Here is a 16393-nt window from a genome sequence, read left to right on the forward strand (position 1 = left end):
CTGATAGCAGCACAGGCAGAAAGCCAGAGGTGGGAGCACTCTTGGACTTAGCAGAAAAACTCAGGGACTGTCAGCAGGTAACTATAAATCCTATTGAGATTTGGGATTCTAATCCATTCCCCATCTAAAAGCCGCACACAGCAGTCGAAAGGCCCTTCTGAAGATGCAAGCCAAGGATGTTGCCACATCCCGAGCCACTGACCTCCCCTGCCTACAGTCCTCGGAAAGAGACAGTGGCACCCAGCCCATGGGTGGGAGCTCAGCCAGGGAGATGGGGAGGCAGGACACAAGGGTGCCCAGGAGCCCCCAGCTGGCCAGCCCAGCCCCAAAAATCACACAGATACCACTCTGTCAGGTTCTGCCTCCGGAGCTGTGCAGCGCCGGGAGACCCCCCCTCCCCCCCCAGCTCCTTCCCCCCCAGCCCGGACTGCAGCATTCCTAAACATTTACTCATGGAGAGCCAGAAACATCCTCCCGGCACATTCTTCTATAAAATAAACCCTGAAAATGTCACGACTGCCTGCGGGAGCCACCAAATAGCCCCAGGAGGGCAACAAGGGTGGCTGTGCCCAGATCCCTGTCGTTACCTGCATCCTCCTCCTCCTCCTCCTCCTGAACTGAGTAGGGCTGGACAAGGCACAGCCAAGAGGTGCTGGTGTCCTACTCTGCCCCATCCAAATGGACAAGAGGACAAGGCAGCAGAGAATTGTGGCTGGAGTGACTTTGGCCACCCTGTGAGGTTTCCTGGGGAGAATGGATGGTGGAGAGGGACCACCAATATTTGAGCACAGCCCAACACAAGGGAGGTGTATAAAATGTAAGGTGAGTTTGGGGTGAGCTGTAGCCCCCAGTCCCCCCTCATCCTGCCTCCACTGGGGCCATGTCTCTGCTTCAAATCACTCACCTGCCCCCAAGGCCAAGCGACAGCCCGGAGATAAGGCAGGGAAGGAATGCGACCCCCTGGATCATCCTCCTCCACGTTAATAAATCATCTGCAGACTAACTGCTCCCTGGACAGGAGAAGACTCTGCTTCTCACTCCCCACCAAGGTTCTGGCTCAGCTGGGGAGCCCCAAATTTCAGCTGAGTTCCTGGCATTCCTGCCTGGACTCCCGCAGCGTGACCACCCTCAGGGTGCTGGTTTCGGTCCCCTGAGGAACAGGAAGGAGGTGCATTCCCATTCCCAGGCACTTCTTTCCCCGAGGGTATAGGGAGATCAGTGCACCTGGCACCCCGGTTAGCATTGCAGACAGATTCTGTGTAGCAGGATGAGGGGAGATGAGGGATGGGACCATGGGATGGAGGGTTTGTAATCCAACTTGATGCCATCCCACCAGAGAATCAGAGGAGGACAAGGCACCCAGGTGGGGTACATGTCCCAGAGCTTATACAAAGCTTTCCAAGCCAATGATGTCCCTTAACTATGCCAGGATTTTAACCCTCCAATGTGACGGAGGAACAAAGCACTGTCAGCAGGTAACCCAGCACCAGCTTTGAAGCCTACACAACAAAAGCTGGGAGTTGCCCATCCCCGGCTTTTTTCCAGGACTTAAGAAGCAAAGAAAACACCAATACAGCTTAAAAACCCCAATTCACCAAACAAAATGCAGAAGAGCTACCAAGCGATGTACCTGAAGCTACAACAGAGCGTCACAGCCTCCATCCCCTGGAACAGGAGTGGTCCTGCACCCACCCCAGCCATGGATGCTGCGTGCCAGCTGCTCCGTGCTGCTGCAGGAGGCAACTGCCACAGCTCATGGAGGCTTTCTAGAGCCTCACCATGGATTTTCAGGGAGGAAAACCACCTGGCAGGTCATTAATCTCATCTTCAACACAGCGTGTGGCAAACAGAATCCAAGCGCACACGCTTGCTGCGGGCCAGGTGGTGAGGAACGCTATTTTCTTAGGGAATGGACAGGAAAAGGAGGATTGGGGAAGGGGTTTGTTTTGGGATTTCAGCTGCAATCTCCAGCTCATCCAACCAGCCTGGCTCTCGTCAGCGCTGCCCTCCTGCAGCGCAGGGGACTTTGTTTGGCTTGGAAGCCCCCAGCTGTGTTCGTAATAAGACTCCGTGTCCGCTCCGTGGTCCTTCCACCTCTTTGCACTCCTCAGACAATAGTTTGCCTGTGCCGCTGACTTTGGCAGCATTTTCAAAGTTTTGGCTCCTTCCAAAGTTTCCTCTGCACCAGGCAGCCAACCTTGGCCATCGTGCTTTGTTGTCACATCCCATTGCATCCCATCCCGGGCTGTCTGCTGTCTGCAGGGCACCGTGCTCCGTGCTGGGCCTTTTGGGCCCTGAATTGGGGACATGACAGGGAGAGGTGCCTGACAGGCCCTCTGGGGTCATGAACAGCCTGGATGAAGGGCAACTGGAAAAGGGAAAGCATCACCCAGGCCTTGAACCCACCCAACTGCACACGTCCCAATGCCATAGCGAGAAATCAATCAATTGAACCACCTTGGAATCACATTGAGCAATGAGAACCTGATATCAGCCAAGGCTGAAATTCCCCTTTCCCTGCCATGTGTCCACAAGTATTTAAGCAGGAAAACTTAGGTCTTTTGAGGAAGCCCAAACAGCCTTGGAGGTGGATAGCAAAGGGGTCAAACAGGTGGGTGATCCTTAGCTGCTCCATGCAAGCGCTGGGGAAAGCCAGCAGGAGCTGGATGAAGCCAGAACTCACATCATCCCTTTCCAACCAAGAACTAGAGCCAGTATTTGACCAATTATTCCTTTTTTCTATAAGTCACTTGGTTTTAAAGCAAAATACAACACAATAAACAGCTTTAATGCACTGAAGTTCACCACCTGTAACAGGACAGGTGCCAAGAACAAGCAGGGGTGTAATTTGTGTCCCTGCTTGCATGGAGACAACATGTAGACAGAGCTTGAAGACAGAGATTCCAGATCAGGCTTGCCCCCTCCTGAACACAGGGATGGTGCCACAGCCAGGCACCATCCCAGGCTTCAGCATCCCAGAGCAAAGCTGCCCAGCCCATGGGCACAATGCCACGAGCCAAGGGCATCCCTGCAGCACAGCACCACCGAGATGGGTACCCACAAGCTGTTTCCTGGGATGATAAGGGGTTAAAAAAAAACCTGAACCACACAAAAAAGCCCAGCAGGCATGCCTGAAGGGGGGGATTAGAGGGAATAGGGCCATTTCTCAGCAAAGACTATGGCAACCTAAATAGAAAAGTAACATTACTCTCAAGACAGGGGCCCTTTCCCTTTACTCCTGCCCTACAATGTCACTATTGTTTTGCTGACAACTGGTAATTATCCCAAGCTGCACACACTGGTATTCCCCCGCTTTAACCGGGAGGGATTTTGCAGCCGCCGACCCTCTGACACCAGCAAAAATTCACATACCAGAGAGTTCAAAGGGGGGGGCGGCCTGGGAAGGCTGAGAAGCCTTGCAGGGGGACGTCATTTATCCAGCACAGGGTGCCAGGAGGCTGGGGCTGGGAAGGGACCTCTGCAGATCAGCAAATCCAAGCCCTGCTGCAGCAGACTCACCTGCTGGGTGCACAGGACCACGTCCAGCAGGGGTTTGAGCATTGTCAGAGAAGGAGGGCTCAGAGCCCCTTCCAGTGCCTAAAGGGGCTCCAGGAGAGCTGGAGAGGGACTGGGGACAAGGCATGGAGGGACAGGACACAGGGAATGGCTTCCCACTGCCAGAGGGCAGGGATGGATGGAAAATTGGGAAGGAATTGTTCCCTGTGAAGTGCTGGCACAGTTTTCTCAGAGCAGCTGTGGCTGCCCCTGGATCCCTGGCAGTGTCCAAGGCCAGGTTGGACACTGGGGCTGGGAGCAGCCTGGGACAGTGGAAGGTGTCCCTGCCCATGGCAGGAGTGGGGACTGGATGAGCTTTAAGGTTCCTTCCAACCCAAACCTGGCATTCTGGGATTTGGGATGGTTTTGCTCCTGATGGCCACGCTTTGAGTTCAAGGTGCCCCAAAAGTCAGGGGGTCTTTTCTCATATCACCATCCCAGATGAAAAAATGTTCACATCCCAAACATCCAAGTCTAAGCAGTGAATCTTTTCTGAAAACAAACAAACAAACAAAAAACCCAAAAAAACCCAGACAAAACCAACAAAAAAACACTAACAAAACCCACATAAAAACAAGCCCCCAAAAATAATCCTATGGAAGCAGAGTTTTCCTCTCCTGTTTAAAAGTTCTGGGGAGCCGGGACCCCCAGGATGAGACCCTGCAGGCTGCATCTGTCCTACTGCATGAGGATGAGGATGAGTCAAATCCATGATTTTTCACTTACAGGATGGAGGAGTCACAGTCCCAACATTCCCTGCCTAACAGGAGTTCATCTTGGTGCCAGCCCCAGCTCAGATAAGGTGATAAAAAAAACTCTGCAAACCGTCTCAAGATGGATTAAAACATTCCCATGGTCAAAATGTAGATTTTTTTTTCTGCTTTTGCAGGCTGGTGCAGGAGCCAGAAAGCTCAAAAGAAGTGCAAAAAAGCTGCTTTTTTTTCCCTGCTACAGGCTACAAGCAACATAGCCAAGGTCAGAACAAGGCAGAGGACACACACAGCCTCCAAAGGACCCAGCTACAAGCACCAGCTCCTCTGGCATCTACTTAAATATTGCTGTTTTATTTTCTTCTGCATTTTAATTACACGATCACAGAAGTTTCTTCTTAACAGGAATGCTGGAAACCAGTTTTTCCTGCAACAAAGCCAATTCCACAAATGCTAGCAGTGACCTGTAAAGTTAAAAAAAAAATCCCCATAAATCTTCCCTTTATCATAGCAGCAGTGTCACTCGCCGGGCTGGGATTTTATTTATTGTTGTTTTAAGCACCCAGGAGAAAAGAAAATGCTTCTAAAACCCCACTTAACCTGCTCCAGCTGCAGGGGAAAAAAAAAAAAAAATCCCATGTAGGCAGGACCTACACTCTGGGACTCCGGACAAGCTGCAGCCTGTCTCCAGAGCACCCAGCTGGGATTTGGGGGAATGAACCCCCCTTCTGCCAGGCCCACAGCCTCGCCAGCTTTAGCCAGCTCCTCATTAAAATGTGGGGCCATCTGCAGGGTGCAGAGCCTGAGCACTGAGGCTCCAGCAGCTCGGAGACAGCCTTGCCCTGGGACCAGCACCTTGCTTTGGAGGATGCTGGAGCCTGCAGGAGCTCCTGAGGCGGCACTGGGAGCCAGCTCCTGGCCCCTCCCGAGGCACCAGCAAGGATTAAACCCAGCCTGTGCTCTCCAAACCCCTTTTGGTTCCTCTGCACCCCATACTTGGGGACATCAGAGCTCAGGGGGATGGGGGGAACAGCAAAGCTCGCACGGCCCTTGGGAGAAACCCTGGCCGGCCACTTCACAAGGAAAGGAGGCAGAAGAAAGCCCGGAAAGGGGCCGCTGGGAGAGCAGAGGAAAGGCTGAAAAAGACTGAAATGGAACAATGTTATCAGGCAGCTGTGCCACGGATGTGGGTGCTCCAGATGCACAGCACCCACTGGGAGCCACCCGTCGGATTTTTGCGTGCTGGGCTCTGGCACCTGCTGCACACGGGCAGGAGACTCCACCAGAACACCTGGAGGCAAACTGGGGCCCGTCAGGTGGGCAGAGAGATAAAAAGATTAAACAGCTGAATGAAGGAAAATGAAGGAAATGGGAGGTATTTTTGCGGCCGACCCAAACAGACACATTTTTACTGGTGTTGCTCCTGTTTACTGCTGTTGCTGCCCCAAGGTCAGAGGGGTGTCAGGGGTTCACAGCCACCCCAGCACAGCTGGAACTGAGGGAGGGATGTCCTGGGAGACCAGGTACTGGGATACAGGGGATGTAGTGGGAGACCAGAGCACTGGGAGGCAAGGAATGTTCTGGGAGGGAGATCAGAGCACTGGGACCAGGGGATGCACTGGGAGACCCATCTTCATTGCGAGTGCCCTTCTTGGGGCAGAAGTGCTTCACCAGAGGCCCACCCAGCCCTGGGGTGGATCAAATAGCCACAAGGTTGTTCTACCACCGGTATTCTCAATTCCCCTGCCGCCGGGCTGATGCTCGGCCCCAGGAGCCGCCGGCAGAGCCCGGGACAGGGAGCGGGGCCGGAGCCCAGCCCCACTCTGGGGCTGCCCGGCCATGTGGAGCGGCACACCGAGACCAGCAGGCCGGGATGGAGCGGGATGGAGCGGGGATGGGGCGGGAATGGAGCGGGATGGAGCGGGGATGGATCGGGATGGAGCGGGATGGAGCGGGATGGAGCGGGATCTGGAGCGGGATGGAGCGGGGATGGATCGGGATGGAGCGGGATGGAGCGGGATGGAGCGGGATCTGGAGCGGGATGGAGCGGGGATGGATCGGGATGGAGCGGGATGGAGCGGGATGGAGAGGGGATGGAGCGGGATGGAGCGGGATGGAGAGGGATGGAGCGGGATGGAGAGGGATGGAGCGGGATGGAGCGGGATGGAGCGGGGATGGAGCGGGATCTGGAGCGGGATGCAGCAGGATCTGGAGCGGGACGGAGCAGGATGGAGCGGGATGGAGCGGGATGCAGCGGGATGGAGCGGGATGAAGCGGGGTGGAGAGGAATGAAGAGGGATGGAGCGGCATGGAGCGGCATGGAGAGGGATGGAGAGGGATGCAGCGGGATGCAGCGGGATGCAGCGGGATGGAGCCCGCACTGAGCGCTAACCCCGTCGCTGGGGCGCAGCAATACAGCACTCGTTGGATCAGAGCCTAGACGGGCTGACCTTTCCCTCCGCTGCCGAGGTGAAACCGGCCGCAAATCAGGCCCCGTTGGCTAAAAGGAGGGGGTTTTGTCGCTGTTTAGGTGTTAGGTTTTGTTTCAGATGGGAGCCAAAGAGGGAGGGACATCGCCGCCGCTGAAAGAATCATTTCTCTACCTGCCGCCGGAGAGGGATGTGCAGGAGACGCCCGGGGCTCAAAACCTGCTGCCAAACCCCGGCTTTGCCCAGCAACTCGGCTGACAAAAGAGCCTTTCATGAAAGAGGACGATGTCAACTCCGCAATTAGCAAGGGAAAAGAAAAATGAGCCGAAGGAAGATTATTACCTCCAGCAGTTGCCTCTGGGGGCCCCTCTCCAGTGGCTTCCTTAACTCTTTCGGCTGAGCCCGAGGAGAAGGTGGGAAAGGAGCCATCGGTGTCAGCATCAGCCAAGGGCTGGCTGGAGCCAGGCTGGCAGCCCGGCCTTGGAGGATGCCATGAGGATTCCCATCCCCCTGGCACCCAGAGGGAGCCAGGCCCACGACCCCATTGCATCCTGGCTGGGAGGGAACTGCCTGATACCTCCATCCAGCCCAGCACCCCAGAGAATCCTGGTGGGATCAGACTCTGATCAAGAGCCCAGCCCAGCCCACTGGGTACCACACACAGGCACGGGAGATGCCAGGACACCCACACACCCTCCACCTTCACGGCCCTGACATCACCATCTCCTCACCAAAAAGATGTGCCCAGAGCAGCTCTAGAAGTAACAACTGGTTAATCATATCCTAAATCTGAGCTACGTGGGATAGTGTAAGGTGTTCCTGCCCATGCCAGGGGGTGGAAAAAGACAGGCTTTGAGGTCCCTTCCAAGCCAAACCATTCAAAGAATCTACAGGAAAAGCCAAAAATCACAGGCGTGCTGCTGTCACACACCTCTCTGTGCCCACAGTGCCAGGGGCTGGGACTTCCTCTCGCACCCTGATATCCGAGGGGACTCAGTGCCACCTGGAATCATTGCAGGTTTCTACTCCACCCACTCCCACCTGTCAGTACCCCACTGAGCCCCAGCTCCCAGCAAACAGGGCACTTCTCCAATCTGGAACCCAGCTGGGGAGATGCTGGCATCACTGATAGGGTCACACGATGTGTCCAGGGGTTCCATGTCACCCACATGTCCCAGGTCCCCAGGATAAGGGTCCTGGCCCCTCTGGAAAACATTTTGGGACCCAAAAAAGAAAGGGGACGGAATAAGCTGTACAGATGCTTTCCCACCATGCCACAAGTGAGCACCACAAACTTATCTGGGGATTATCAAAAAGTGGCTGCTTATCCAAAAGTCAACAATCTCCAACTCAATTAAGTTACAGACTAACGAGGAGGGTGGAAAAGAATAAATTGGTTTGATTACTATGTTTTCCAGAGGGAAGGCAAGTGGCTAATTTAGGAATTATAAACTCAGAGGTAGCTTCAAGGACCATTGGGCTCTCAGAGATTTATGCCGGTGGTGACAGTGGGAAGAGCATGGGGATGGTCATGCTGGGTTCCAGGTGCTCCAGCTCCTATTCCCACCCTGGACTGTTTGAGCAGACTCCCACAACCCGGGGACAAGGTCAGAAGAACAACAAGATCTTACAGTCCCCAGGGGAGGAAGAAACCAGCAGACTGAGCTTGAGAATAAAATAAAACTACAATAAATCCACTAATGACCAATTTCCATCTTAGAAAAGGGCTGGGAGGCGATGCCAAAAAAAAAGCAATAAAAATTCTGCAAAAGCAACCTTTTTAAGACACGGGATGTTCCGGACCAGATGTTGCTTGCTGAGAAAGCATCAGTGCCGGGGCTGCTGCTGCCAAACGGCGCTGCTGGTCAGAGCCAGGAGCACAGCACGCCTCTGGAGCCTTGGCCCTGGAGCAGCCCCAGCCCACAGCCCGGGGATGTCAGTGTGCTGCTTCATTCCAACACTCCTTAGGAGGTCAAAGCCATCCACCTTTGGGTGGTAGGAACCACCCCTTCACCCCCAAAGGGCTGATTAACCCCGATCACACCTCGAGGGGGTGGAGGTTTTTTGCCCTCAAGCCTCTCCGTCTCTCCCAGTGGTTCCAAATCCATATTAAGGCAATGCCAGAGCCCCTGGTATATGCACAAATTTCAAAACCATTTTCTAACCCTGTTTAGCTCCTTGTGCTTCAGTGATAGCTTTGGCAAGGAGCTTGCCAGGCTAACCAAGCCCAGCACTAACAGCCACACACGCTGCTGCTACCACGTGCCTTCCTCCACCCACAAAGTCAGGGACTTCTTCCCGATCCCCAGGATTTAAGGGGACTTAGTACCAGCTGAAATCATTGCAGGTTTCCCCTGCACCACCTCCCACTCACCAGCAGGACAGGGCACATCCACCCGAGGGTAGCAGCAGCACTGCTCCACACGCATTGCTACCCAAATGATGAGGAATGTGGCTGGAGGACAGGAGAGCCAGGGAGAGCACCCCCACAGCTGGCAGAGAGGAAACTGGGACACGGGGAGAGGTGGAACTCATCCATCATGGAACATCACTGAGTGGTTTGGATAGGAAGGAACCGTGAAGTCTCACCCCCTGCCATGGGCAGGGACACCTTCCACTATCCCAGGCTGCTCCAAGCCCCATCCAACCTGGCCTTGGACACTGCCAGGGATCCAGGGGCCACCACAGCTGCTCTCATCAACCTGTACCAGTGCCATGACACCTTCAGAGGGAAGAATTTCTTTGTAACATCCAAGACATTGCCTCCAGGCTTGCACACTCACAGAGATTGTAGCATGCTCTTGGAAAGGACTCCTCTCCAATGTTTTCCCAAATATCATCAGATACAACAGAAGAATCATTAGAATGTTTTATTAATCCCATACCTCTGGGCTGCTGACATACATCAATACTTAATCCCAGATGTCTCCTTCAGTACTCTGAACTCTCTACTGAAATGCCAGAATTAATTATTTTCTTGGTAAACTATCAAGACTTTGGGAAAAAAAGACAGTGCACTTGCTGGGATTGTTATTCCAGGGTTTAGAGTATCATCCCTAACAGTAATGACAGGCCAGAGTGGTGCAGAAGAGGGGTGGCGTCCCTGTCATGAATATGGGGTGGGTTGGAAGAGACACCAAACCTCACCTTGTTCCACCCTCTGCCATGGACAAGGACATTTTTCACTTTCTCAGGGTGCTCCAAGCCCATCCAACCTGGCCTAGAACACTTCCAGGGATCCAGAAGCAGCCACAGCTTCTCTGGACACCCTGTGCCAGGGCCTCACTGGGAAGAATTCCTCCCAATATTCCATCCAACCTTCCCCTCTGTCAGTGTGAAGACATTTACCCTTGTTCTCTCACTCCAGACTCATGTAAAAAGTCTCTACCCCTCTTTTTTATCAGAGGATGTAGCCTGGGCTGAGTCCTTTGCCCTGGCTCCACATGCTCCTTTCTCCTGATAAAGAAGAGGTGACATCCCCCCAAGAGCAGAGCCAGTTTCCCAGCAGCACAGTTTTTTCTGCTCAGGGAGCTTTTAAGCCAGGCAGTGACGCTTGAAGCAGGATTGCAAAATGTTTTCTCCAAGGGTTTGGATTTGCTGCTTAACAGCACCCAAGTTTTGTCGCCATAAACACTGGAAGGAGAGGTTAGTCCAGCTGCAGGCCAAAATAAATAGGGAACAGTGTCACTGAGAGGCTGCTCTTCAGAGCAAAAAAAACCAAAAAAACCTGCTTCTCCAGAATATGGAAGTGTATGGGCAGGGTTTTCTAGTGGCCACAGAGAAGAACAGCTCTCCAACCCTCCAGGGACACGCAGCAGCAGGGTGGGAGCTCCCAGGCACACACAGTGCTGGGCCAGCAAACACCACATGGAAACCTAAAACCAACACAAGAGCTCTGGGAGAATGAATGCTGTGGAAGGACCAAGTTCGGTACAGAGCTGGGGAAGTAATGGACAAATTAGGATGGGGGCTTGAAAAGGTTGTGTTCTTCAATGGAAGCAAACTGCTGCCAGAGAGCACAGCCACTCTGCAGGATTACTCAGTCTCTTTTTAAACCTAATTTCCAGCCCCAAAGCACCACCCAAGCACAGCCACTTCATCCCTGCTGCCACCTCCTTGGGACAGGCAGGAGGGATGGGATCCACCTGCCAGGATGATGGACCAGGGACTCAGAGGTGCCGCAGGGAGATGCCTGCAGCCTTGTCACCTCCCAGCTGCAGGCAGCCTGGGCAGCTCCCCCTCCCCAGCAGCTCCCAGGCACAGATAAGGTTTTGCAAACAGCAATCCTGCCAGCTGATAAGGAGGTGAAGAGCCTGAGGAGCTCCTGGAGCACAGCATCCTCCCCAGTTCCTCCAGCCCCTGCCGGGAACCTCAGCGGTCAAACAACGCTGCCAGAGCTGAGAGGTGCCAACCCTGTCCAAGCCAAACCCACAATTCTGGGTGCTGCCCACATCCAATTCCCTCGTGTCTTTTGAGGAAATTCCTAAAATAATGCTAGGAAAGCTCTGATCCCCCGTCAAACCCCACCAGGTGCTGATGCCAGAGCAGTTGTGCCACAGGCTGTAAATCACTTTGCACAGTGGTTCCTTGTGAGGAATCCCAGCCAGAAGGACCCACAGCCCACTGGGGATGAAAATTATCAGGAATGAGCCTCTCAACCTGCAGCTCCAGCACCTGTTGTCCATAGCAGTGGGAGAAGGCAGCTTGAATTCCCAGGGGCTGCCTGCACCCTCAGCAGCAGCACAGCAGAGAGCTGGGGCTGCTTTTGGGGTTCCTCCCAACGCCAAATGGAAGCACAGAAATCCAGTGTGAGAGAAGATAACAAATCATGGAAGCATTACAGTTGGAAAAGACTTCCAAGATCATCAGATCCAACCACTCACCCAGCACAGCCAGTTCCACCATTAAACCACGTCTCCAAGAGCCACATCTACACATTTTTCAAACACTTCCAGGGATGGTGATTTCATTACTTCCCCGGGCAGTCTGTTCCAATGCATGGTTGCTTCTACCACCAGAAGTGGCCTGGCCAGCAGATCGCCCCTATCCAGGGAGCTGGCACAGGATTGCCCCCCCAGGAATGGGGATTTTCCCAGCACCTGACCCAGCCCATGCTTGAGGTCACTCATAGCCCTGTTTGTGATTCCCCCCACACTCGCCAGACTAGACCTGTGGCAGCATCCTCACACTATTCCTCCGGGCTGTGGCCTTCCTGAGGAATCCCAGAGATCCAGTGATAAGAGGCCAGCCCAACTTGGGGAAGCTAAGCCCCCAAATTTGCAAGGCAGGCAGATAAACAGAAAGGTTATCTCCATGCCAGGACAGCCTTTGCAGCAAACATTCCCCAGAGCTATCACAAAGGCCGGCTGGCAGAACAGGCCCTGCAGTCCTTGGACATTGAACCAAGGGAAGGGGGGGAAGAAAAGAAGAAAAGAAGGAAAAAAGCCACACCAACTCACTGAATTCCTTTAAAACCTGATCTGCAGCCTGCCTTTGGGAGACGGCCAAGTCAGCTGGGTGAGACAGGCACCTCCCTGCCAGTGGTGACCTCCACCAGCTGCATTCCCCCAGCACTCATCCCCTCTGCACGCCCTGGGCAACCTCCTGGGGGCCCCCAGCGTGGCTAACCACAGCTGGAGGATGCACCTCTAGCAGAGGGTCCTGGCTGGCCCTGAGTGCCCGAGGATGTTGGTGGAGAGGATGGGAAGGGCGTGGATAACTCTGAGTACCCACTATTAAAGCAGTGCCCGGCCCTCCAGCTCAGCTTGGCTGCACTGGACAGTCTCCAGGGACCTAAAATAGCCAATTCAGGCTTTCACATGGGAACGATGTTCCCATCTCTGCAGATCTCCAAGGGGAGCTTTGTTCCTGCGGTCCCTGGGGAGGCACCCATGCCACTGAAAGCAGCATCATAAATGCAGCCCAGGGCACTTGGAGAGCTTCTCCCAGAGTTCCCAGACGTGCTCTGGGAGTGCTGGGCATCCCTGCTGCCCCAGCCAGCCTCCTTCCCTCCACAGCTGACCCCACTGCCCACAGACAGTGCCAGAGCTGTTCCTGGATGACACAAAGCCTTGCTCCAGTAAATAATCCACCAATTTCATGGCCAACTTGCAGTTCTCCTGTACCTGGGGAGCCACTAACAGAAAAGTCATGCCCAGCCTGGGACAGCAGAGAGGGACACGAGTGATGCTTCACACCATGCTGGCACAAGTCAAAGACCAGACCACTACCCCAGAGAAAATCCACTGTCTCCTTGGTTTTGGATTGTCACTTGCAGCTCAGTGGCTTTGGCAGTTGGGTTCCTGGGATCCAAGTGGGGGCTCCCTGTGCCAGCTGTGGCTGTTCCTGCCTCCAGGTGCTGGGCACGCGTCCAGAGACCGGCTGCAAGGGTAGGAGGGCTTCCATCCCGCCTGGCAGCCGGCAGGAAGCTTCCCTGTCGGGGAGGTAAAGTTCACCAGCAACACAGGCAGTGGGAGAACCGGCTCCACGTGCCTCGTAGGGAAAGAAGCGTTGAAGAGCTGAGTCAGCACTGAATTCCCCTCTCCCAGCCCAGCTGCACCCGCAGCTCGAGAAGCGGGATGTTGTAGGGAGCCCCGAGGGCAGGGAAAAGCCCAGAAGAGTACGGGAGGTGTTGGTTGCATCCCCAGGGCATATGCTCGAGGCTCCTAACCACTCATAACACTTTCAAGGACACGAAGCCACACGGAGGATTCGTGGAGAAAACGCTAACACACGGAGCACGGCCACTTTGGGGCAACGCTATCCTGCCTGTCCCACAGCCAGCACGGACCTGACAAACCCCTCTCCTCCCAGGGAACTGCAGGCAAGGATTTCCCCGGCATCCGTGGCCGTGGATGGGATGGAGCACACGCGACACCCCGGGCTCGGCAGCCGCAAGGGATGTGGCCATTGAAGGAATCACCTTCAGCTTCGGCAATCCCAACTGGGCGCAGCATTTGGCTGGAGGGGGGACTCCAGTCCCCATTCCCGCTGTGGAGAGCCTCCCAGGCGATGGGGGGCTTCAGGACAGGGAGGAGGTATGGGACCCTGGGTACGGAGGCAGGCACTCCCCTCCCCAACATCCCGCAGCATCCCGTGCACGTTACCCGGCTCCTGGGAAGCAGCGGGGACCAGCAGGACAAAGAACCCGAGCAGCAGCCGCGGCGGGGGGCACCTGCGGGAAGGGAAGGAAGGGGAGAGAGAGGTCACCCTCCCTCCTGCCGAATGCGGGGCGCCCCCCGGCCCCCAGCCCCACCTCGAGGTGGGACCCCCATCCCCTCGTGTGCCAGAGCAGCGGCTCCCCACGCTACTCCTGCCTCCCCGCCGCCGCCTTCCCGGTGCTGCTGCCGGCCTCCCCCGGTGTCCCCGCGGTACCGCCGCTCCTGGGGTCCCGCCACGGCTACACCGAGCACCCCCCACCCCCAGAGTCCTCTCGTCCTCCCTCCCCGGCGGCTCCCTCCCTCGTCCTGTCCCAGGTCCCGGTGCCTCCCTCCCCGGCGGTTCCAGATTCCCGGCGCCGCCTCTCCACGGCGGCTCCGAACTTCCCGCACTACCTGTACCCCCACACCCCCGACGGCTCCGGGGCCCCGGTGCGCCCCGAGCCCCGCCGCTCACCCCGTGCGCATGGTGCCCGCTCGGCTCGGCTCGGCTCGGCTCGGCTCGGCTCGGCTCGGCTCGGCTCGGAGCGCGGGATCGGCACGGCTCGGCTCGGCTCGGCTCGGCTCGGCGGGATCGGCACGGCCCGGGGGGCGGGGAGCGGAGCGGAGGGGAGGGGCGGCAGGGCCGGCCCGCCCCGGGCGGGTGAGCCGGGGCCGAGGCTCAGCCCACTCCCCTCCCAGCCCCGGGGCCGGGACTCTCACAGCCCGCGGTCTCCTGCAGGGGTCGGGGGCGCTCCCGGGGATGGGTGAGTGGGAGAGGCACAGTTCTCCCCGAGGAGCATGCCTCTCAAGGAACATCCCTCCCCGAGGAGCATCCCACCTCTGGCCGGGGCGCCGGAGAGCACCCTCACCTCTAAAGGGCATCCGCAGGACCTGCCCCGGCACCTCCTACTCCACCAAGCCCAGGGCTTCGGCTCGCAACCAGGTCTGGTCTTGAAGGAGGGAGTGAATCAGCGAGCTGAGCTCTTTCCCTCTCCCAGCACTTATCCGAGCCCCGGGGCACGGAGCACTCTCAGCATGGCACCACAGTTCTTCTCCTTTCCTGGCCCTTCGTTCGCCCTCACTGTGTGCATGGGGCTCGGGAACTCCTCGATCCTGCCTCCTTCCTAGTGCCGTGAGCCCAGCCCAGCCCGGCAGGGTGTGGAGCCGAGGGGCTCCTGGACAGCCTCCGGGGCAGCCCTGGGTGCGGGCTGCAGTGCCAGAGCCAGGGCAGCGGCACCGCGCACCTCACCCTGCCCCTGGCGGGAAAAGAGTTAAAGCTGGGGCTGCTGCCACTTTCACTCCTCCCCATACCCCAGCTTTCATCTTCCTCCAGCCAAAGGATTATCCCCTCGGGATAATCCCCACAAAACCTGCTGCCACACCTTGCTTTGTCTTCTGTAGCATTTTGGTGCCCCGAGGCAGCAAAAAGCTTCTGAAATCCAAGCCCTGGAAGGTTCGAGGGGATGTAGAAGTGATTCACTAATGAGATGGCAGAGGCGTGTTTAGTCTAAGACAGGGTTTGGATCCAGCAGGATAAACCATGACATCCAGCTGCTCGGCTCTGCGCTCACACGGGGCCACGCTAGCGCTCTCCGAATTTTGGCTGTAAATCTTTCAACGGTGCCAAAGGCAAGCAGCCCCTCAGCACAACCCCGGCCTGGGGGCCATGAATACACACCGAAGCTGCCTCTTGTTTGGCTGCAGAATGTTTTCACGTGGTCAGGACTCTTGAATTTATGCTTTCCCAGCTGGATGCTGAGTGATTTACCAGCCCTTTCTTCTCCCACAGCTGGATTCCTTCCCTCCAGGTAGAGGTTGGAGTACCTGAACTGCACAAAAGGCAACATGTTGGCAGCCCTGGGTCACCGGGCTGCACTTCCGAGAAGGGATTTTGGAGGGTTGGATGGGCTGCGGGACCTGGAACAAGGGGGAAGAGTGTCCTGGGACAAGGATGGTGCTTGGAAAAACAACCTCCTTGAAAACGGAGAAGAGTCCTTCCTGATAGCAGAGACCCGTGTGAAGTGACCTGGCTTTCTGTGGGCTGGATCAGAGCGGGTGGATAAATGCTCCCAGAGTGAGAGCAACTCTAGGAAGGCGGCTTTGGCTCCATGGGGGAATTCTGGCCCTTCCAGTGTTATCAGCGCTGCCGGAGCCAGAAGGTGCAAACACTGGGGGCTACACTGACCGCCTGCCCGGACCTTCCCACACATGGAGCACAGTGATGTTATCACTGCTGCAGGTGAATGTGGAGCTGAATTACATCCCACACTTCCTCCTCGCTGCGCCTCCGGACTCCACCTGACCCAGCCGCGTTTGTTCGAGCACATCGCCTTCTGCCACCCTCCTGACTGGCCTATGCCTCAGCCCTGCTGCTGTCCCCATTGCCACAGCGGGGCCGTGGTCCCTCCCAGCAGACCTCCATGCAAAAGCTGCCTGACACCAGGGCAGTTTCCCATCGCAAAATCTCCTCCTGCTGAGCTTTAAAGTCTGAGAGCTATGAAGGACAGCTAATGAGGCTCATCTTTTCCCAAGAAAACAAAAACTTCCCGCTGCGGGAGGA

General features: G+C 56.1%; 1 protein-coding gene across 1 annotated transcript in view; it reads right to left on the reverse strand.

Moving 5' to 3' along the window:
- COL18A1 (collagen type XVIII alpha 1 chain) overlaps nt 1-14436 on the reverse strand; it is a 37219-nt gene extending 22783 nt beyond the window's left edge. The window contains exons 1-2 of the mRNA XM_030276987.4: nt 14309-14436; nt 13801-13868 (exon numbers count right to left, since the gene is read on the reverse strand). Of these exons, the coding sequence (XP_030132847.4) occupies nt 13801-13868; nt 14309-14319 (79 nt within the window). The 5' untranslated portion in view covers nt 14320-14436. The remainder of the gene's footprint in view (nt 1-13800; nt 13869-14308) is intronic.
- Between the last annotated feature and the right edge of the window lie 1957 nt (nt 14437-16393).

The sequence above is a fragment of the Taeniopygia guttata genome, chromosome 7 (assembly GCF_048771995.1).
Source record: "Taeniopygia guttata chromosome 7, bTaeGut7.mat, whole genome shotgun sequence".
Lineage (NCBI taxonomy): Eukaryota > Metazoa > Chordata > Aves > Passeriformes > Estrildidae > Taeniopygia > Taeniopygia guttata.